Source organism: Setaria italica, chromosome II, assembly GCF_000263155.2.
Source record: "Setaria italica strain Yugu1 chromosome II, Setaria_italica_v2.0, whole genome shotgun sequence".
In the NCBI taxonomy this organism is placed as follows: Eukaryota; Viridiplantae; Streptophyta; class Magnoliopsida; order Poales; family Poaceae; genus Setaria; species Setaria italica.
In genome coordinates, this window is record NC_028451.1 from 5,814,600 (window position 1) to 5,838,572 (window position 23,973).

A 23,973-nucleotide genomic window follows, 5' to 3' on the forward strand; every position below is an offset into this window, starting at 1 on the left:
TCGTCCTGGAGTCGGGTGCGCCTGGGACTTCGCCTCGTCCGACCTCAAGCCTGGGGTCGGATGCGCCTGACCCCTTGAGGGTCGATCTCCGGTTCGCCCGACCCCGAGTCCTGGGGTCGGGAGATGCTCCGACTCGCCCGACCCCAAAGTCCAGGGGTCGGAAGACGCTCCGCCTCGCCCGGCCCCGAGTCCCGGGGTCGGGAGATCCTCCGCCTCGCCAGACCCTGAGTGTAAAGGGTCGGGAAGGTCGGCCTATTTCCTGGAGTGAATTTGAAACAACTCCAACAAACTCCACCTTGAGACAAATTCATCTTGTATCATCAACCCTTCATCCTGAATAGAACAAAGACAAGAAAACCACTGGTGCCAACAATAGTCTCTTGGACTATCCAATTAAACCGACTAAGCCCGAGCACAGCTCAAACTTAGTAACAGGAACAGGCTTTGTCATCATATCAGCAGGATTATCATGAGTACTGATCTTGCATACCTTCAGCTTACCTTCTTCGATCACATCACGCACAAAATGATACTTGATGTCAATGTGCTTAGTTCTTTCATGGAACATTTGATCTTTAGTGAGGTAAATTGCACTTTGGCTGTCACAGTGCAAACTTATGCAAGCTTCAACTCCACAAAGCTCGGCGTACAAACCTTTCAGCCAAATCAGTTCTTTGCATGCTTCACAAATCGCCATGTATTCTGCTTCAGTAGTAGACAAGGCAACAACTGACTGTAAAGTAGCCTTCCAACTCACAGCACAACTGCCAACAGTAAACACATAGCCTGTGAGTGATCTTCGCCTGTCCAGATCAGCAGCATAATCTGAGTCCACATAGCCAACAAGACCCTCATCAGTTCTTCCAAACTTTAAACAGGAATTTGCTGTGCCTTTGAGGTATCTGAAAATCCACTGAACTGCCCTCCAATGTTCTTTGCCGGGATTAGACATATATCTACTAACAAGGCTCATAGCATATGACAAATCTGGGCGAGAGCAAACCATGGCATACATCAAAGACCCAACAGCACTTGAATAAGGAACCTTTGACATGTCTTTGACCTCTGCATCTGTACTAGGACACTGAGCAGTTGACAACTTGAAATGAGGTGCAATAGGAGTACTTACAGCCTTGGCATCTTGCATGTTGAAACGCTGAAGAACTTTCTTGATATAATTCTGTTGACTTAGGAAGAGCAAACCAGAATTTCGGTCTCTCCTAATTTCCATACCAAGAATTTTCTTAGCACTACCAAGATCTTTCATATCAAAACCGCTACTCAATAGCTTCTTTAACTTATTTATTTCAGTCTTGCTCTTGGCCGCAATCAGCATATCATCAACGTATATCAGCAAGTATATAGGTGATCCATTAACATGCTTGATATAAACACAGCTATCATACTTAGATCTTTTAAAACTGTGTGATAACATAAATGAATCAAACCTCTTGTTCCACTGTCGAGGGGACTGTTTCAAACCATACAAGGATCTCTTCAACTTGCACACATATTTCTCCTTGCCAGGCACTATGAAACCTTCTGGTTGGTCCATATATATGTCCTCCTCGAGCTCTCCATGCAAAAACGCAGTCTTCACATCTAACTGCTCAAGCTCAAGATCATGTGAAGCAACAACACTAAGGAAAGTGCGAATTGAACTGTGTTTTACCACTGGAGAGAACACATCATTGTAGTCAACACCCGGAATTTGGCTGTAGCCTTTAGCAACTAACCTTGCCTTATACTTTGGAGGCTCACTTGGAGATAAACCCTCCTTTCTTTTGAAGATCCATTTGCAGCGGATGGCCTTCTTATTCTTAGGCAAAGGTACAAGTTCCCATGTACTGTTCTTCTCAAGAGACTGCATCTCCTCATGCATAGCCGAAATCCAGTTTTCAGTATCATCACAATGAATAGCTTCTTTATAGGTTGCTGGCTCATGAACATTCTCCACCTGTTCAGCACAACTCAAAGCATGGTAAGACAAATTACATTCTTCAATAAGACGGTTAGGAGGGACAACAGTCCTTTTGGACTTGCGTTTAGCAATGGGTAGATCCTCCTCTGGAGTTTGCTGGACATCATCATGAGCATCAGCCGACCCCGAGACCAAGGGGTCTAGCGCATCAGCAACAGCCGACCCCGGAGCCAAGGGGTCTGGCGCAGCAACTTCCGACCCCGGAGCCAAGGGGTCTAGCGCTTGAGCATTGGCCGACCCTGGAGCCAAAGGGTCTGGCGCATCAGAAACAACCGACCCCGGAGCCAAGGGGTCTGGCGCATCCGACCCCGAGACCAAGGGGTCGGGGTTATCAGTGTCATCACGAGCTTGCTCCACCTGCAAGCGCATACGCTGCAGTGCGTTTTCTGGAACTTTATCTGACGGCAAGCTGTCAGTAAACATCACAGATTCATTGAAAATAACACTTCTGCTCAGAAAGGTCTTTCCTGTTTCCGGGTTCCACAATTTATAGCCTTTGACACCCGAACCATAACCAAGGAAAAGACATTTAACAGCTCTAGGCTCCAATTTTCCATTATCAACATGAGCATATGCAGTGCATCCAAACACTTTCAACTGTGAGTAATCAGCAGGCGTTCCAGACCATACCTCAATGGGAGTTCTTTTATTTAGTGGAATAGAAGGCGACCTGTTTATCAAGTAACAGGCAGTATTAGCAGCTTCAGCCCAAAAACGCTTGCTCATCCTGGCATTAGACAGCATGCAACGGGCCTTGGATATGATGGATCTGTTCATGCGTTCGGCCACACCATTCTGTTGTGGAGTATGGGGTATGGTGTGATGCCTTACAATGCCTTCTGATCTGCAATAATCATTAAATTCACGCGAACAAAATTCTCCACCATTATCAGTGCGAAGCAATTTCACCTTCCTTTCAGTTTGCCTTTCTATCATGACCTTCCAGTCCTTAAATGCAGCAAAGGTATCATCTTTCTGTTTCAGAAAATAAGGCCAAACCCTTCTAGAGTAATCATCAATAATTGTGAGCATGTAACGAGCACCACCAAGCGAGGGCTTACGAGAAGGCCCCCATAAATCAGCATGAATATAATCAAGAGTACCTTTAGTGGTGTGAACAGAAGTGTTGAAACGTACCCTTTTATGCTTCCCGAAAATACAGTGCTCACAAAACTTCATTTTACTCGAAGTGCAGCCATCCAGTAGGTTTCTTCTCATCAATTCGGTCATACCATGGTGACTCATATGTCCCAGACACATATGCCAAAGGTTAGTTTTACTAGGTTCCTCATTAGTAACAGCAGCAACAGCGGAATCAGAACCAGTTAAAGTACACCCTCTAAGGACATATAACTTTGCAGAATTGAGATCACCCTTTAAGCAGACAAGATTACCTTTTGATACCTTCAGAACACCATCCGAACCAGAATATTTGTAGCCTTTTGCATCAAGCGTGCTCAATGAAATGAGATTTCTGGACATCCCTGGTATGTACCTGACGTTTTGCAGAGTGCGTGTCATGCCATCATGAGTCTTGATCTGAACCGATCCAATCCCCTCAATATCACACGGGGTATTATCTCCCATCCGCACAACATCTCCTTTCGGCATAGACTTATAAGAGCTAAACCAATTTCTGTTAATGCAAATATGAAATGAACATGCGGAATCAAGAATCCACTCATCATGACCAGCAACACAACCGGCAAATACCACCAGACTATCTCCAGATTCTTCATCAGACACGGCAGCAGCAACAGAGACCTTACCAGCCGACTTGGTTTTCTTCTTCTCCTTATTCTGTACTTTTCTGCAATCCTCAACATTATGATTTGTTAGCTTGCAATAAACACAGAATTTCTTATTACCATGCGGCTTGGACTTTGAACGGCCTCTCCTTTCATAATTTTTTCTTCCATCATCATTGGAGGATCTGTTATCAGTTCTGCCTCTCACGAGCAAAGCATCGCCCCTGGAGGACGACGTCCTGTCATTCTGCACCATACCTTTCATCTTCTCCCTTGATTGGAGAGCCTCATAAACTTCCTCCATTGATACTAGATCGGCGACGATCTTTTTGAACTCAGCGATGTGGCTCATCACTGAATCTTCTTCCTTCATCTTCAAGGTGAACAGCTTCATCTTCATCTGCATCTTACTGGTTAGATCCTTGGACATACAGATCGATTCCAGTTTCAGCCATAGTTCTGCAGCAGTTTTTTCTTTCAGACACTCCTGCAAAATATCATTATGAAGATGCAATTGTATTAAGGCGAGAGCCTTCTGATCCTTGCGGATCTCTTCTGGAGTCCACTCGGCCTTCGTCTTCTTCCCGAAGCTTTCCAGCGCCTCATCATAATCATGAGTTTGCGCCAGAATTCCCCTCATCTTGACTTGCCATAGCGAGAACCGCGTGTCGTAGTTCAGCAGCGGTAGATCAAACTTCATCGACGTCGACATGAAATCCAAACAGCAACCAAAGCTCTGGTACCACTTGTTAGGAACGAACGGCGTATGGAATATGAAGTAAAGAATCAAACCGCAAGGAGACACACGATTTACGTGGAAAACCCCTTCAATGTGAAGGGGAAAAACCACGGGCACCAGCCGGCAACAATCTCACTATATCAAGAGTTTGGGGTTACACGCCTACGGCGGCTTACAAGAGAATCTGATGATCTCTCTCTCTTCTGTTTCTTCTGTCGCATGAAACCCTAGCAAGGGTGTCGGTATATATAGTACCGAAACCCAGACAGGGGTTAATGAGCGGTACGGACTCTTGGTCCCGTGTGAGGATGGAACTCCTCCTTGTCCGACCTTGAGTCCTTCGTCCTGGAGTCGGGTGCGCCTGGGACTTCGCCTCGTCCGACCTCAAGCCTGGGGTCGGATGCGCCTGACCCCTTGAGGGTCGATCTCCGGTTCGCCCGACCCCGAGTCCTGGGGTCGGGAGATGCTCCGACTCGCCCGACCCCAAAGTCCAGGGGTCGGAAGACGCTCCGCCTCGCCCGGCCCCGAGTCCCGGGGTCGGGAGATCCTCCGCCTCGCCAGACCCTGAGTGTAAAGGGTCGGGAAGGTCGGCCTATTTCCTGGAGTGAATTTGGAACAACTCCAACAAATACCACCCTCCAGCTTCCTAAATTCAGTGCTACCTCTGTCAGTCACCTGAGTTTTCTGAAACTTAGCTTTGCCTAGCTAGCGACTGAAATGAAAACTATCAGTACAGTGATTAGAACATCTCTTCTTCTTCTTCTTCTTAGCAACTATAATAGATATTCAACTTTTTTCGTTACATAACTGTCCAAATAACACTTTGGCAAGCGAGTAATCGCAGGCCAGCTGTGTTAGATTGATCTCCTACCCAATGGGCCCAAAGGCCCATCAGGACCCTGATCCGCGCCCTGATCGGGGGTGCTCACCCTAGCATTGGGTGGTGGGCCCCTGTCGCGCTGCGCTATATAAACAGGGTGGGGGACACGGCTCGGCTCACGAGGTTCGCCGCAGCCAGCCGCCCCACCGACACACCTACCGATCTAGGTTTTGCGCAGTAGCGGCGGGAAGTACCACCGCCACCTCACCGGCGACCGGACTCGGCACTGCGCGTCGCTGCCTTGCGCAGACTTCCCCAAGCGAACCCGCGATGGCCAGCAGCTCTGCTGCTTCCACCCCTAGGGGTGAAGGTACCCCTATTTCTCTCACTCCCTCTCGGTTAAGACTAGAATGTCATGAACCCTTGTCAATCTCATGAATCCTGGCTAGATGTGTATCTAGAAGTTCTAGTGTGGCGGATCCACTTCGGATTAGCTTGATTAAGCAGGGTTAAGCCGCCTAACATGCGACACTCCTGCCTAAACCGAGTTAATACGAAGTGCCGTCGGATTTCATCCGATTTAACCACTTAAACAGGATCGAGTTTAGCAAACCCACACGAAGGTGAGTGGTTACAGAGAATACAACAAGTCCACTGAGTTAAACAAGTTTTACCCATTTAGTTCGGCCATAAAATCCAACATTAGAGTTTTACAGGATTCAAAATAAACAACAGAGAAAAACGCTAGCGGAAGACTTCGTCGGGGTCGGACATCCCTGGTGAGGCCAACCGGGATATCACTGGTTCCTCTCCTCGCCGTCCGAGGAAGGATCCCACTCGACCGTCCAGCCTGGCGGAAGCTGGGGCGGCCAAGCACCAACCAGAGAGGGGTCGGGCACAGCAACCTCACCTGAAAAACAGGAGCCACAACAAGGCTGAGCTACTAAGCTCAACAAGACTTAACCGATAGGAGTGAAACTACTCCTTCTTCTAGATATGCAGGGCTTTTTGGCTGAGGGGTTTGTTTGCCAAAAGCACTAAGTAACCCTATTTTCAAGTTTTAGCTCCGGTTCTAGGTTCATTTACCAGTCTAGGTTGTGCCACTTATTCTAAGCATTCATAGAACCAAACAAGATGTGTAGATATAACAACAAACATTGCCATCATCAGATTCCTCATTTACTCAGGGTGACATAGCGATCAAGCAATCTCAGACTGTGAGAGGCAGACGAATCGATTCGAGTTCTTTAACCATGCATGGTGAACCTAGCCTCACGACATCCGCGCACCCGGAGGTCGCTTCCTGTGTCGGCCTTCCCCATCAATCCCCTAACCCGTGTCGGGCCCATTTCCTTTGGTGCAAGGTTCCACAGACCCGGCCTCTGCCGTTCTGTGACCACGCTTGCCACCACGTGCGACAACCAGCAGGGGAAACTCCGTTCCAAGAACAATGGGGCGACCGCTCACGTCTAGGTTCAATCCGGTACTAGGCTTCCTCATCCCATACTAAGTATGAGGCTAGTACTTTCAAACACTTGATCACGAACACCACCACTGTCGGGCCTTAGCAAGATTTCATAGACAGACGGGGCGACCATCCAACCACCAAAGAGTTACCAAAACCCTGCCCCGTCCATCGTTCTTATAGTTATAACAGGAGAGCAAACATGCAACTCCTACAACTCGCGAGTGACAGGCAATCACTCGACTTTTACCGTCTCCTAGTTAAGCAATGCAACTACTCGGTCCAACAGCTAGTACTCAGATCATTGGGATGACTAAGTCATGCATCTAGGGTTTCACACAACTCCTATACGTAAATGCACAAGCATGTTGCAGAAGGCATGCGCAAGTCTGGCAAAACACGTAGGATGTTCATGCAACCGGGGCTTGCATCTCGGTGCAATCGAGGACGAAGATGACAACGGCTTTGAAGGCTGTTTCCAGTCGGTAAGATCCAAATCCGTGCTTTGATTTCCTCTGATAAGATGTTCCATTTCTAGCTTTGCTCTTTTGTCATGAGTTGATTTGCCATGGCAAGGTCAATTGGACCGAAGAAAACACACATATTCTGTGATCTTGCTATTGAACAAATAAGGGCAGGGAATTGCTTGAATAGGATGATTTTAAGTAGAGGTTACAACGAGATGCGACAACAATTTTTCACAAAGACCGGCCTCAAACATTCAACCAAACAATTGAGGAACAGATGGACCTAATGCAAGACCTTATATACTTTCTAGGTATTTCTTAATAATCATACTACTTCAGGCCGAAGACCTGATGGAACAATCATAGCATCGGTTGCCTTCAGGAAAAAAGAAACAGAGGTAATTTATCTTTGAACCTTGTCATCATATCTTCATGGCTGTGGTTATGTCTTCATGTCTGTGATCTAATTCATCTTTATTTTGTCTATTTATTTGTGTGTTTTAGAAAAAACCAGAATGTAAGAAGTTCCAATGGGGCGTACCTACGTACGTTGAGCAACTAGCTGAAATGTTCCGTGGGGTGACAGTAGATGGATCCATCTCATGCATCCCTGGACAAGTACCTCATGACTCTGAAGGAGCATATGGTGATGAGGAAGGTGAAGATGTAGATAGAGAAGGCTTTCTGAATAGTCCAATGAGTAGTAACAGCCGCAAGAGAGCAAGCAGCACTATAGATATAGCCAAAAGTCCACCCAAGAAAAGCAAAAGTCCAATGTTGAAGATGTTTCAGGGGTTGATTACAGAGTTACAAATTGCCATAAATAAGGAAGAAGAAACACTAGCTCAAATTACAAACAAGAAGAGCCGGCAGAAGGAAGAGATGAAACAAGATATAGCAAGATGTCTGAACTTGGCTGTGGAATGTGGGGCAAATATGGATACAGAGGAATACTTCATGGCTACTAAGTTGTTTAGTTCTGAATACAATCGACAAGTCTTTTACCAGTTTAATAAGAATGAAGAGAGGTTCATGTGGTTGAAGAGATAGTGCAATGACAGGACTGAGTGATGACTTTAATTGATTTGATGTTGTAGCTTAATCTATGTGAAACCTTTTTTGTGTGCGGAGCATCTGAATGTTTGTTGAACTTTATTATTGTGTGATGAACCTCTGAATGTTGAATTTCAAATTGTGTGATGTTCCTCTGATTATTACAATTTGTTGCTGTTGCAAGCAGGGGTCTGATGATGATGATGAAGAAGTGGAGATAGCAGAACATATCTTGAAGTGTCAACAAGAGCAGGGCCCACCGATGGCGTCATGTCATGCCCGATCCGTACTTAGTGCAGGTGGAAGAAAACATGTGCCAGTATACGCGTTTAGCACCGTTCCCTGTTCTTGCCGCGTCCACGGTTCGTAATCAGACACATTCACACCTCGAGATCGAGTCTGCTTTCCACTAAGGCACCAGTGTCAAATGCCGTTCGTGGATGTTGCTAGCCTGCGTTAACCTTTACAGATGTTTGCCGAGACGTAACTTTCGGCTCACCCGTGCATCGAAACTTCGTAATCGTGGAAAAGCGACCGTATGGATCGGCTCGAGGGGGAAAACAAAAGGGTTCGATCCTATAAGCCCTCACAATTGTGGCGTGAGACTAATGCCAATTTACATGCTAATTATTGCCACGATCAGCTGCTAACGTGTAACTGTGTAAGGCCACCAGAAGCTAACGATCATATCTCCCAACTATCTAATGTTCACGTCTAGGTTTTATTTTTCAGGCATGCAGGCATTGATGAAAGAACCCAAAAAAGAGAGGCTCTCATCACATTGTATGACGAGCAGAGAGAAAGGCTGAGGGCAACACATTTTGAAGGATGATTGAATAAGCCAGGGACATTAACGTGCTCAGCTCTAGAAATTTGGTAAATTCAACACCGCCTATTTTAAATTTGACAAATAAAAATATCTTTTTGATTCCGAGATACTAAGTTGTCAAGTATATACCTAAATGACCCCATTAATAAAATGTTTGACAAAATTACAGTTTCAAGCCCAAACAATTTCCGATAGTAATAACATTAATAATGTTGTCTCAAAAAACAAATCCGGAACGTTTTTATTTGCCATCGTGCCATGTTGTCTGGTGCTAACTGCGTGCTCAGGTCATCAGAGTCGAGACTTGACATGGAATAGCCGGCAATGGCGGCTTGTTCACCTGCGCGGTGTCAGCCTCAGCGTGGAAGCGATCACCGGAAGCAGCAGCAAGAGCAGCCTCGTATTGAGCTCCAGCTACGCGGCGTCACCTCCGCAGGCCCTCGCGGACGCTCTCGCTGTCGTCGTCGCGGTCGCGGAAGGTCTCGCGGTCCTCCCTCAAGTTCATCAGGATTGAGGTCGTGAACAGCTCCACCTTCCAGTCCTCCATGCGCGGCAGGTCCGAGTGCCAGTACACGAACTCCCACACCTCCTGATGACCAAAGAATTGAAACACGTACGAGAAGCTCTTGTCAGCTACAGATTGTTTAGCAACAGAGAACGGCTAGTCGTCGTCATCAGTGACTCGTAGCAGAAATGCAGAATGCAATACACTTCAATCGACGGCGGTGATGGCGTGCGCGTGGTAGGCCGGCACGCCAGCGATCTCCCTGGCGCGGTAGTCCTCGTGCAACGCCCGCAGCATCTCCTCCTCCGGCAGCAGCGCCGCCTTTCCCGAGAGTACCAGGGCGACCCACCTCGCCTGCGCCTCGAAGAACCACGGCGCGAACACCCACATCGGCACGCCGACGAACGACAGCGACGGCGCCAGCGCCGGCGGGAACGTGTGCTCGTACAGCGGGCCGACGCGGTTGCCGTCGTCGACGGCGACAATCCCGCCCGTGTCCAGGAACGGGAACGAGTACCTGTACCCGGTGCAGTAGATGACGGCGTCAGCGGCGGCGCGGGAGCCGTCGGCGAACGCCACCGTCGTGCCGTCGTCGCACAGCTGGTCCACCGGCGGGTGCAGCCGGATGTCGGCGTGGTTGGCCAGCATCTTCGACACCGCCGGCGGCGGCCTCGCGGCGTCCTCCACGGACTTGGCCGCGAGGTAGACCTCGTTGGCGACGCCGCAGAGCTCCATCGCGATGTCCAGGCCACTCGCGCCGCAGCCGACCACCACCACCACCACCACCTCGCCGCGGAAGGGCTCCGGCTCACGGTACGAGTGGGTGTGCAGCTGCCGCCGCCGCCAGGACTCCATTCCTTTAATGCTTGGCAGCCGTGGCTGCGAGTAATGGCCGCTGGCGACGACCACGGCGTCGAACACCTCCTCCACGGCCACCCCGTCTTCACTGCCGTTCGGCTCGACGTGCACGGATCTCACCAGCCATTTCAAGTCGCCACTGCAAGCCTCGCGCGGCGGCGCCATGGCGACGCGCACGACGCGGGTGTTGAGCCTGACGGCGTCCTCGAGCCCGAACGCGGCGCAGAAGTCCTTGAGGTACCAGTAGACCTCGCGGTGGCCCGGGAAGCGGCGGGCGTCGCGGCCGGGCCTGGGCACGAACTGGAAGTTGGAGAGGCCCATGCACTCGCGCGGGCTGATCAGCCGCACCGACGCGTACACGCTGCCGTGCACCTTCACCGGCGCCGTGGCCCCGAGCGGGTCGTCGGCGTCGGTGCGCGGGTCGTAGAGCCACTGCCCGCCGACGTCGCCGCGCTGCTCCATCACCGTGACTTCGAGGCCTTCGCGCCGCAGCTCGCGCGCTGCCGCCAGCCCGGACATGCCCGCGCCGACGACGCACACCTTCTCCTTGGGCCTGTCCGTAGCCATATCGATCCACGAGATTGATGGATTCACACATGCATGCAACTATTGCCTCTGACATTTTATCAGAATTGTGTTCGGGACAGTAGCTAGGTATAAGCTTTGTTTTTTTTTTTAAAGCTCGTGGATCGCATGCGCCGATTTTGTGTATGTTATTGTTGCATTTGGCACTCAACAAGATTTTTAGATAGAGTGGTATTAAAATGTAAGTAACCATGGAAATTAATGGTAGGATGCAAGTAATCACGTGGATAGAGACTAATCACGTGTTAATAGATGGGAAAAGCTATACATTACCCGGGTGTTTCTGGCTCTCCCGTCACCCTATTTTGGCGCTGGCCAATCTGCTGTTTTGTTAGATTTGCTCCGTCCGATCTGCTGATTGGTCTGCTCTGCGGTGTTGTTTTTTTTGTCTCGCTGATATCGTGGTCCCACTTGACAGGCTGTCCTGGAGAGTAATTTAACCGCGCGTTTTGTTTATTTGCCCGTTGTCTGCTTGTCTGAAGCATTCTTCCACTTTTCCTCTCTCACTTTTTCTGTTGGTGCGCTCGCCAGGAGGTCTAGAGGTAAGGCGATTCGGCTCTTCCCCCTTCGATTCATCGATCCCCTGCTTATTTGTTGTGTGATCTTTTGTATGAGCTGCTGATTTGCTCCTGATTTGTTGGATTTCAATTTTCCTCTATATTTTTCCATTCTGTATGCAATGACGCGATGTGAGTCGATTCGTCCCTTTCCCCTTTGATTCATCAATTCCTATGCGTTTTTGTTTTGTGATTTTTGGATGAGTTGCTGTTTTTCTCCTTTGTTTTTACTGGATTTCATTTGCCCTCTCTGTTTTGCTCTCTTCAGGCAAGTTCCCGATGTTAGTGGATTCGCCCTCTTTCGCTTCGATTTATATACGCATTTCAATGTTTTTTTCCTCCAGTGTTGCTTGTTTGTCGCGTGAATTTGGATGAACTCTTGATTTATTCCCTTTAGTGTTGCTTGATTTTCGATTTCCCTTGCCGTTTTCCCTCTTCGTTTTATCCCCTTTTGAGGTTAAGTATGTCAAATTTTGGCTCCTTTGTTTCTGTGAAGTTTGAATATTTGATTTATCTCGGCTCCTTTGTTTTAGGGTTTGCATTTGTGGTAATATGTTTTTTTGTGATTTAGTTACATGATGTTGAACTTTTGTATCTCATCCATTGTCCTGGTGAATGTCTATCCTGAGCATCGATCATAAGTAATTGTAGTGCCATGATATTCATTATTTCCCTTGAGTTTTGACTTCTTAGTTAACATTGTTTCTTGTAAACTTTTTAGCTAATGTTTATTGTTATTTGATGACATATGTCCTTATCTTTGTTAAGTAGATGGCCGGTAAGAGGCATAGAGGTGTACATGATTTTATCTCTAGTGAATCTGATGAAGATGATGATACCCATATTTTTTAAGGGAACTTACCTGAAGCACAATATATTGAGGTTTCTAGCGCTGATGATACTGATGATGAATCTAATCATTCTGATGTAAGCTTTTTTTACTTCATTAGTTAGTTTTTTTAATCTCTTAGTGCATTGTTTCATTGTGGATTACATTGTTTCCTATTTCTGTTACATTTAATTTAGTTAGCTGATTTATATATTTAAGTATTTTTATTATATTAATTTTGCTTCTTAATTTTGCACATGAATTTTTTTAGGATACTATTTCAAGTGATGATCAAAATGACTTTAACATCCATCTATACCAAGAAGTGATAGCTGATGTAAGCATTTGAACCTTTTTGTTTGCAGCTTCAATTTTCATCTAACTTGCTATATCATGACTTTCTTTTTTTGTAAATTCAGTACAAGAAATTTAAGATGTTGCAAAACAAAATGAAGAGTAAATTGACTAACTAGGTATGTATCATTTGCCTTATTTATTATCTTACATGTTCATTATACTATTCTGCACCTCCAGCTCCTAATTTATGTAATTATACACCATTGTAGCTTATCAATAAAAAGTATGTCAAGAAGCCAAAATATGCTTTCACTTGATTCTCAGTAACTGGTTTTGCTAAGGTTATTAAGAATTTGACTTCTAATCAGAGGAAGGTTATTGAAAATTATGGATTTGGATCTCTTTTGCTATTCGACAAGTGCTTTGTTCCAAACAACTTTGTCAAGTGGGTAGCAAGACTTGTTGATTATAAATCTGGTGTTATTGTTGTTAATGGTAAAATCATTTCTCTCACTAAGGAGTCTATGCATAATATTCTTGGAATACCACTCGGTGGGAGATCTTTTCCAACTGATATAGCTAATGGCAAGTCAGTTGTTTTGAAGAAGTTTAACAAGGAATCTATCCCTAGTGTTGAATTTTTTACCAACAAACTTCAAAGTAAAGAAGAAGTTATGTTTGATGAGGACACATTTATTTGTTTCATCCTGATTGCTTTGAATTCCTTTCTATGTTCCAATGCTTCTTTGATACCAAGTCAGAAATATTTTGGTATTTTTGATGATATTAGCAACTACAAAGAGTTGGATTGGTGTGGATATATTTTAAGCTGGTTGCTTAAGCACATTAAAACTTTCAATGAGGGTAAAACTAAAGCTGGTAAACAACCAGGAACACTTGGTGGATGTCTCTATTACCTAGCTGTAAGTTTTTCTTTATTCTGCAACTACCTATTCTATATCAGTATTTAGTGAGAGAAATCAATATTTATATACCATTTTTCTTTATTTGTTATTCCAGGTAATGTATTTTGATCATGTTGATTTTGGTTTCCGATGTGTTGATGATACTTTGCCTAGGATCACTGTTTGGAAAGGCAATATGATACAAACTTATTCTAATTTTGACTTAAAATCTCCAGGTGTTTATGGTTTTAGGCCAATTCTGGACTTTTCTGAAACCTGTTATGTAAAGGTTTGGAACCTCCTATCTCTAGATTGTTCCTACGAAGTCAAAATTTTTTTGTCTATTTATGACTATTTTCTTATGCTCTGCAGAGTATTCATCTTCTCAATTCTAAATCATCTATATCCGATGATTCTGAATTTTTGGAGAAGATTAATTCTGTTTCTGGATGTAAGCTTCCAACTGATTTAAAGACGTCAATTTGCAAAGCCATTGAAAAGCATACCTTCAATTTAGGATTGCAGGTCAATTTGGATGTCACATCAATTTCTTCACGAAGCTCCTGCAACATGCTTCAAGTGTTGAATCTAGAATAAAAAAATATAGTTTTGGAAGTTCTCAAACTTGTTACTGAATATCCTCATGAATCTGCTTCTGCTTCTCCCCAAGTTTCTTCTCTGAAAAATAGTAATCCAAATAACTCAAACTGCTCCTCACAAAAAATCTTATGAATTTTGACAATACTACAGGTGTTCTCTTCTTCTCCTATTTTTTAATATGCTGCCTATTCTCTTTATTGCTGTTAAGTTATATACATAGCTAATACAATTTTCTACCTTAATTTCCAATTACAGCTCATGGCTCTCTTGATGATTTTGATTATGAAGGTGGTCTACTTCTTACTCAATCTAAGGAGTTTAATCCTTATTCTAACAATAAACAGGTTCATTATTCACAAGTTATTGTTTCCAACAAATAGTAATTACATATCATTTTACTAAATTCTCTTTTTTTCTATTTTTTCAGATTTCTCCTATTGTCCTAAAATCTTGTTTGAAATCATCCAATGATGCTATTGCTCCAACCAAAGAAAATATTTTACCATCTTCATCAAATTTCAATTCCCACAAGGTCCAATTTATATTCTATTTCTTATTTTATTTTTTTATTTACAAAATCCCTATTGGTTTTAGTCATTGTTTTGTTTACCTTCAGCCTAATCAGGAACAAGTTGATAGAGTTATGGAAAAGTTGCAAAAGCATACTACATCTACTGGAATATAGAAAAACAAATCATTTGTTATGCCCGCAAGTGGATATCCAAAAGATCGTATGCATCTACCTCATTATTTTTCCATTTTATTAATTTTCATAACTTTTTTTATGTACTCTTTTCTTATAGGTATGTTTTTTTATCAGATCCTATTTATAAGAAACCCAGGTGTAGGCTGAATGATTCTGAAAAATGTGTCACTCAAACAGACATAGCTTCTGTACGAGAACCTCTTTCTGATATTTCTAATGTTGATTTGCCCCTGACCAATTCAAAATCCAAGCCACTGTTGAGAAATTTTTCTAATTTGTTTGTCAATGATGTTATACCTCTTGATGATGGTGAAGAAGATGATTTATCAGGTTCCTTTTCTCCATTTTCAAGATCCAAATCTGATAAGGTATATGTTCTTCATTTTTGCTTTCAAGCTATTTCTGATATTATACTCATCTCTTATTTTGTTTACTTTTTTTATTATTCATGCATATCAGTAATTGTATTTTCCATTCTATTTTTTTATAATACTAAGTTAATATTTAATTTTTCTAGAGCAATAAAGGTCTTTTTAACAACTCACCTTTGCTGATCCAGAGTCTAAGTTTTCTATCTACACTTGATGGTTTTTCATCTCATATTTACATATGTTTATGAGCTCATCTATCATTTTATTTTTTTAGGGTACCCTGCTAAGGGTTACTCCAAAATTATCTCAGAAGCATTCTCAGTTGTCGAACAAGTGTAATGTGAGCTTTCACTCTATTTCTTTGATTCAAAATTCAAATGTATGGTCACTGATCGTTATTTACAATTGATTCATACTAAATTTACAATTACTTTTCTCCTTTAATTTTTTAATATGTATCATGTATTTTTTTTTGTTCTTATTAGTTTTTTTCATAGCACAAGTAATATTTTGATTTCATGGTTCATTCAATAGTTCTTAAATTTAATTTTTTATTATGTTCCATTCTCTTCTAGGAATCTCTAGAAATCAAAGTACTTGGTGAAAAAACATTAACTCAAAATGTTCGTGACATGATAAGAAAATTAGATGAGATGTGCAATTTGAAGTTTTGTGCTTCTGGTGCCTCTTTGAGGACACCAATTCGCGTTGTTGATTCTGATTTCCATGGACCTGAATCAAGCAGTGACAAGCCTTCTGCTCGTCAGCCTTATCTTTCAAGAGATTCCCCTACTGGTGGCAAATTACCTTTGCATGGTCCTAGAAGGGTTGTAAAGCCGTCTACTTTATTTCATGGAGAATTTCAAACTGCCAAGCAAAAGATTTCTGTTTCAAATTCAAAGTTGAAGAATTATAAATCTCTTTGCTCATTGGCTTCTTCTAAGTTCAGCAAGTATGTTTTTTCCTGTATCAGTTTTTCTGTATCATACTAATTAATTCATTTATTTCTATGATCCAGTAATTTATTTATTAATCTATGTTTCTTTTATACATTAGTGAGGATGTTGTATGTCTTGGGAAAGTTAGATGTGCTTTCTTATCTCTTGGAGAGTCCTTAAAGCCTGGAGGTTTTGTAAATCCTTTTATCATATCAACATATTGCTACAGTCTCTATGTGAAGTCCACCGGTACTTCTGATACTTCAAAATCACATTTCTTTGCCAACATTGGTGTGAGTATGCATTTAAATTTTCTACTCTTTGTTATATTTCTTTAGAATTTTATGCTTCTTTAACATAAGTTTTTTTCCCAATTATAGGAAAATCTGTTAAAAGAATCGGAACAGGTGAATGAGAAAATTTTGGCTCGACCTTTCAAATGATCATCAATCCATCGACCTCGGCATCATTCAAACAATGTATATTTTTTAAATATATGTTTATTATATTCTGCTATAATTTCTTTTTTACAATTCTTAAGCTCACTGTCTTTTGATTTTGTCTTCTCAGCTCTTTTTCCCAACTCTCTACAACAACCATTGGTTTGTCTTTGTGGTCAATATCAAAGATCATAATTTTGTTTTTCTTGATTCCTACACCATAAAGATCATGAATTTCTTGAAATAGTTTCAGTTGGTTTTTATTTTCTTACTATTAATAACTCAAAATACAATTTCTAATAAATGTATTTCCTTTCCATTATTTAGGTTCCAACATTTCAGCTTTATTGGGATCGGTATGTTCAAGTGAATATGAATTTTGATGAATATGATATTGTGTTCCTCTTGTTCCTCAGCAACCACTGTACAACACGTATGGTTCTTTTTTTGTCAATTAATTTCATTTCATGTACTAATTTTTAGACCAACAGTACCTTTTATTTACTTTGCTTCAGTCTTTGTAAAATTTTAAAGTATATCATTTTAAAGACAAATAAATTAATTTGTTCAAATCTAATAGTTTGAATACAATTCTGGTGTGCTTGGTTTTGCTATTTATATACAGGGGTAACACTACTTCACTGATGTTTTCATATATCCTAATTTAGCTACCTATCCTTTACCCTATTAATTGCACATATATATTTTTATTAGGTTTCCTTTATTGGTACTTCTCATTTTACTTAAAACTGAATTGGTTTGCTTTAGCATTTACAGTTTTAAGTTCACTCAGTTACAGTGTTGGAGTTACTATCAATATTATTATTATGTTTTGTAATTTTTTCTGATGTTGTCATTTTTTTCTGTACATCTGTTAATCTGCATCAAGATTTTCAATCATTGATTATTTTTATATATTTTCCAAACTTTTTATTCATAGTGTTGATTCTAGAATATATGCTATGATGTTTCTCGAGCATTGGAAGTCGCCTAGGTCTGTTCTGTGCAAAGTCTTTAACTCTACAGATATTCCAAGCATTAGAGTCAAAATTGCAAATGATCTTATCTTCGTCCCTGGTAATTCTGGAATGAAGAGTCGTGTTCTTGAATATGATGTTTAAGGTAATTACTATATTTATCATTTATTTAGTTGTAAGACATGTTTTTTTATTAATTAAATTATAGAAACATTTTTTGTTTATAAAGTTCCCTTTCTTCACATGCAGGGAGACACTCAACATATTGTCCAACAACATGCAATATATAACTATATAGTCTGCTTGTTCTCAAATAGTAGAGTAATTCTGGATTTGTTCACATCCATGCTGTAATGGATTTGTTCATATACATGCTGTAATTGTGGTGCTAAAATTAATACAAAACAAAATTTCAAGTTTTTTTCGGATCAAAATATTCCTTCTTTCACTTTCATTGCCTCCTCATGCAGAAACAACCTCCTCATTGCCTTCTTTCACTTTCATTGTCTTCATTTTCTTATTAGTATTTGACTTTGGACCTGAGAAAAAAAATAGTTAATCATTTTCATATATAGCTGATATTAATTTATTTTAATTTCAAAAATTATTTGTTCATTCATAATGCTTACCTCCTGTCTTTTTTGCTTTGACAATTTTCTTATTTTCTTGCCTTATAATCTTTTGCTTGATTTCTTCAATTAGTGGTTTTAGTCTTTTTGGTAGAGCTGGTCTTCCCTTTTGCTTAACTTGTGCTTGTAATTCCATCCAAGTTTGCAGCGCTGCTCTGCCCCTCATCATTATCTACCCCCTGTACTGACCCACATAAAGCTGCTCCTATCTCTGAACCTGATAGGATCAAATCAAGGTTGTAGTTTATCCTGTCCAATTCCGCAGAAAGGTACTGCATTGCCTCTTCATTCTTTGATGCCTTTGAATTAATTTGTACTGATTTTCTTGACAGTATGTTAGAACCTCAGCATCTCATTTGTTTTAGGAACCTCTTCTCGTAGTTGCAAATTTATTTTATTGTCCTTCTTCCTCCATCTGTCTATTATATATTTTTCTGGTAACTGATTTATTTTCTCCTCCAGAATAACTTTAAGGATGTGTGCACATAATATCCCATCTTTGTTGAACTTCCCACAAATGCAGCTAAATTCTTGTCTTCCTTCTGTCAGGTTAGTCAACACAACATATTTTCTAATTCTGTGTGGTTTGTATATCTGGTTAGTTTTTGTCAAACTTCAAAGCACTTTCCCTTCTCTATCTCCTTGAATTTCAGCCTCTCTGTTATTTGAAGTTGGTACTGAAACTTCTTGAAAATGTTTCTATTATATAGCTCACTAGCTTGTTTTTCTACATTGTAGCCATGCAATAGTTGTTTAGGTCTTTTCTCCTTGCTATACTTGTCTTCCACATCTTCCCTAATGTTTGTTGCATCTACCATTCTTTGGAACTCCTTTAAGAAATTGATTATGCTGTAAGTCAGTCCTACATTTTCTTTCAACCTTGCATTACTTCCCTCACTTCTTCTTGTGCTTTGTAGGAATGGATAGAAGTTATCCTTGAACCACACAGGTATGAAATTTGCTCTATCTTCCCACATCTTGTTCAAGTATTTGTTGTCTTGCAAACTATAATCTTTAATCATCCTCTGTCATAGAAACTCAAATTCTTGTTTTGTCAATAAGTTGTTCACAATATCCTCAAACTCCTGTACAAGCCCTTTCTTCTTTGCTAATTGTATCCCATTTTTGTTGTAGCACTTGTACTTGATGTGGAAGAAGCAATTTCTATGAACTATGTTTGGAAACATCATCTTTATGGCAGCCTTCATAGCTTTATCTTGATCTGTAATTATTGTTTTTGGTTGTTTGCCTCCCATTGATTTGAGGAATGTTTCAAATATCCAAGCAAAGGAAAGAGTTGATTCATCTGAAATGAATGCACAACCAAACATGCAGGTATGGCCATGTCTTGTGACCCCAACAAATGGTGCAAATGGTAGATTATATCTGTTTGTCATGTAAGTAGCATCAAAGCTCACACAGTCTCCATATTCTGCATAGTACTTCAATGAACATCCTTCCCTCCAGAATATATTTTTCACTTTCTTTTCTTCATCAAAACTGAACTCATAGAAGAATGTTGGATCTTCAGATTTTCTCTGTCTGAAGTATTCCAAAGCTTTTTTCATGTCGTTGCCTTTCACTTCCTTGTTGATTTTGGTCCTGTAGGTTGCTACATCCTTGTTTTTGTATGGTAGAGCTAGGATACCTCCTCTCAGATATGATAGAATTGCAATCATCTTCCTGGTTGGGATATTGTTGTCATTCAATGTTCGGATCATGGCTTTTTCCATATCTGTCATGTATTTCCTGCCGCTGAATAGTTGATTTCTATTTCCTGGACTCAACTTATGGTTGTGATCAAGGTGAAGCCTTATCACTCTCCAAATCCCATTCTGCTCTTTCACCACCATAACAACTGGACAGTTAGTTCTGATCTGCACATTTGTGTTCCTTTTCTCAACTTCTTCTGCATTTGCTTCATTGGGTTCATCATCAACTGGCATTGGTTCTTGTTCTGGTTCTTCTTCATTCTGCTTCTGATCTAACTCTTTTCCATAGCGGTGACATTTCATTTCCACCTTGTAAACTTCATTATTTCTTTTTCTGCTAGATGTTCTATATATATGTGTTGTCACTACTTTAAAGCCAGCTAGGAACCCATAAAAGAATAAGAAGTGGTGAGGATCTTCCCTATTTTTGAACTGCATACCTATTTGCGGTGTGTATTTGCTATCTATATCTGCATTATTTCCTTTTGATGATGCTAGCTGCTCATTGCGTAAAAATTTATCAACCTATTCTTTAGTAAGTTCTTGGCTTTCATTAGCTTCTTCCTCAATGATTTCCTTGTTCTCTGCACCTTCTCTTTGTGCATTTATATGTTCTTCTCCATTTTCTAATTGTTGTACCAGTAAATTTTCTTAGTTTTTTTAGTTTTTCTTACTGAACCCGTTTTCTGCAGTCTAGAAATATCAATTTCGAATTTAATTCTTACCTGTTCAACATCCATGTTTAGGAACAATTCCTCCCTCAAGTTGGTATCCTCACTATTAGATGAACCTTCATTCAGATTGCTCAGCACTGAATTCTGCAAATTGCAACAGAGAAGGTAAATATTGTAATTGTTCATAATTTTGTTTTATTATATGCATGTATACACACACACTCTTCAACCTTCCATACGTCGTTTCTTACATCATTATTTTTTATTATGCAATCTGATGTTTCATTGCAGGGTTGTGCACTGAATTCTTCAATTGCTTGGTTTCTTCCTTCATTTTCCTGTGTTTGTAAGTACTTTTCATTTCATAATTCTGTTATAAGTACACATAAAAATAAATAAATTCACCTTTTTACTTCTAAACTTGTTTCCTTGGCTGCTTCTATATTTGTCATATCGTCTTCACTGGGCAAGCTAATCATGGTAATCTACATTCAAAATTAAATTTTAGTAAGTCCTCCTATACTTTGATGTTAAGAATATATTTCTTCAATGTCTCAATTCTGATTTACCACAACTTGTTCATTGTCATCATCCATTGGGTTTTGTAAAAGTTCATCTGGCAGTCGTATTTCTTGTTTATGCAAGAAGAAAAATATATTGAGTATGAAACTCATTTTTCATGTCTCAAGTCCTAATCTGAATATAAGTTGATATATTTGTACCTCGAATCGATAGTTTCCAGTCAACAAATCCATGAATGATGTACTTTGTTCCTATCATAGCATCATACTTTTAGTTAATAGAAGTTGTAAAAATATATTTCCATACATTTGTAATTAATTTTGTTAAGATAACTATTTCTAAATATTGCTATTGAGAATCATCATATGCTGTCATCTCCTGTGAGTTCCCGATTTGTTCCATCAATAATCCAGTGTATGTTCCCTATTTTGATCAATGCAAATCATTTAGTTGTTAGAATTTTATTTTCAACATATTTTGTTCTTGTATAAATTACTTTAAATGTACTTGTTTATAATAAAATAATACATGTTCAATGCTAAGCATTGTGTTCATATAGTAATGATAATTTTCTCTTTCATCAACTCTGTCAACTTGACAATTGATTCACTGTGTATTAATGTAATTCATTAATCTTTATATCTAGATTTTAGTAAAGTATATTTGCTTTACTTGTGAAGCTCCGGCTCCATCATGTATTTGTAGTTGCTAATTTTCTTCTGATACATGTAGGGTACCATGTTTGCCTTTATCTTGCCCTCGTTCTTCCTAAAGTTAAAGCACAAAGGTTAGTTGTTCAAGGCATTTGTAAAATTTATGATATCAATGTTATCCATAGAAGCAACTTAACATCTTTTTCTCTTTGTTGTCCTATTCAGATATAATTCCATATTTATCATATTCAGATATACATTCAACTATGATCTTTCATCTGTTATTTATCTTTCATTTTCAATTATGTGTTAACAATAGTGAATAGAATCTAGTCATATTGATGTACCTGTTCTGTATAATCCACCCCTGAATTTGTTGTGTTCTTGGAGCCATAATTTTTCGATGAGTTTGATTGAAATTTGCATCTACTCTGCCTTTCTTCTTCCTGTTTCATCAAATGTTACATTGCACTTTGTTAGTAAATAATTTTACATGTACAACTTGCTCAAAAGATTCATCTACTCTGTGTACAACTTTGTGTACATCTACTCTGTATTTATTTTTCAGTTGTCAAAAAATTGCTCAAAAGATTCAGATCCAGAAACTTATCCAAGGATTTCAGAAGGCAAACGAGATCAAGTAATTCATCTGCTTACCTGTGCAATTCCTGATATGTTGAGTCTTTTCCTATTGCTATCTCCTTCCTTTCGGGTCACCATTATCTTATTTTTGCTTCTTGTTTTGAATCTCCCGATCTGCTACGAGCTCTGAAGGAGCACGTCTGCAGGAGAAGAAGCTGCTTAGCTGTCAAGTTTGCTTCCTATTTTATCTTTCCTCTTTTACCCTTGTTTTCCACCGTTGAATTTGTGATTGTGTCCGTGCAAGGTGTTCTCTGGGCCGTATCCGATTTGTTCTTTCTTTGGGCTTCCTTCTCGTTTCATTGAATTAGTTGTTTTTTTGGCCCATAAGTCTGTCAGTTTTTTTGCCCATGGCCTTCCCAGCTGAAAACTTGATCCATGGCCTCCCATGGTGACCCATGGCCTCCCGGTTGTTCCAACTTCTGCTTGTCTCTTTTTTTCCAACTTCTCAAAAGACGCGCCGAATTAACTCCCGCGGCTGCATATCTACCGGTTCCCTGCCTACACATTTCATTCCTTCTCCTCTGACGCCACCATTCTGTCTTCTTGGCTGTTCTTTGGAGAAGCCGAAGAACACAAGGTAACTTTTCCCTTCTCTTCTCTTCCCTTTCTTTTTCTTGCTTCAAAATCTTTGATTCCATCTAAAACTCTTCTTTTCCTCTCCTTGTTCTATCTCCATTTGCTGAGTTGGGTTTTTCCTGTTGTAGTTGCTGAAGACACAGACAGGTTCATCTTAGGTTTCTGTTTATCTAATCCAGGTTCAAGTTAGGGTTTTTTGTGGGTTTGTTTGGTTACATATTATGTACTTGAGTTTCTCAGATATCTAATCTGCATTCTTTTTCAATTGTTAGGTTCTCAAGTTTTCCAAGATGATCCCACCGGTACGTTCTTTGCTAATATCTTCTTTAATATTTTCAGTTCTTTTGATTTCATCATATTTTAGTGCTACATGTATGAGTTACAGTGTTAAAAACCTAACTTGATATGTTCCAGTAAATCTATAGATGTATGCTCCTGTAAGTAATATTAAGTCTGATTCTAGTGATGTATTTTATGCATTGTTCCAGTAAGTCTGATTCCACTAACTTGATATATTTCAGTAACTTGATATGTTCCAGGAAACCCTAACTTGATATGTTCCAGTAAGTCTGATTCTAGTAATATATTTTAGTCATCATTAACTATTTATTTGTATGCATTGTTCATAGATCAGTGATGCATTATTCATAGATCATTAACTATTTAGGGGTTTCTAATAGTAAAAATTTATTTGTGCCTTCACTAACTATACAAAAAATTCATATAGTGTCAATATATCTATGTAAATTTTTGACTTTTATCTGTATCAATATATCTGCCATCCAATCTATTCATAAGTTTATATGCCACCAGTTAGATATCATTAGACATATACTTAGATTATTTTAGTTTAGTCATCTATATCATTTATAGTTTAAACTTCATTAATTTATAG

The 23,973-nt window shown here is 40.5% G+C and overlaps 2 protein-coding genes across 2 annotated transcripts; both read right to left on the reverse strand.

Annotated features, from left to right (window-relative positions):
• Positions 1–9,526: 9,526 nt before the first annotated feature.
• On the reverse strand, positions 9,527–11,032 carry LOC101772097 (flavin-containing monooxygenase FMO GS-OX-like 9). The gene is made up of 2 exons (XM_012843937.1): positions 9,819–11,032; positions 9,527–9,701 (listed from the first exon to the last, which is right to left on the reverse strand). The coding sequence occupies exons 1-2, from the start codon at positions 11,030–11,032 to the stop codon at positions 9,527–9,529; spliced, it is 1,389 nt and encodes a 462-aa protein (XP_012699391.1).
• Positions 11,033–19,327: 8,295 nt separating this feature from the next.
• On the reverse strand, positions 19,328–22,580 carry LOC101772506 (protein FAR1-RELATED SEQUENCE 5-like). The gene is made up of 3 exons (XM_004958983.2): positions 22,518–22,580; positions 20,737–20,829; positions 19,328–20,509 (listed from the first exon to the last, which is right to left on the reverse strand). Exons 1-3 carry the CDS (start codon positions 22,578–22,580, stop codon positions 19,328–19,330), a joined length of 1,338 nt encoding a protein of 445 aa, XP_004959040.2.
• Positions 22,581–23,973: the final 1,393 nt, after the last annotated feature.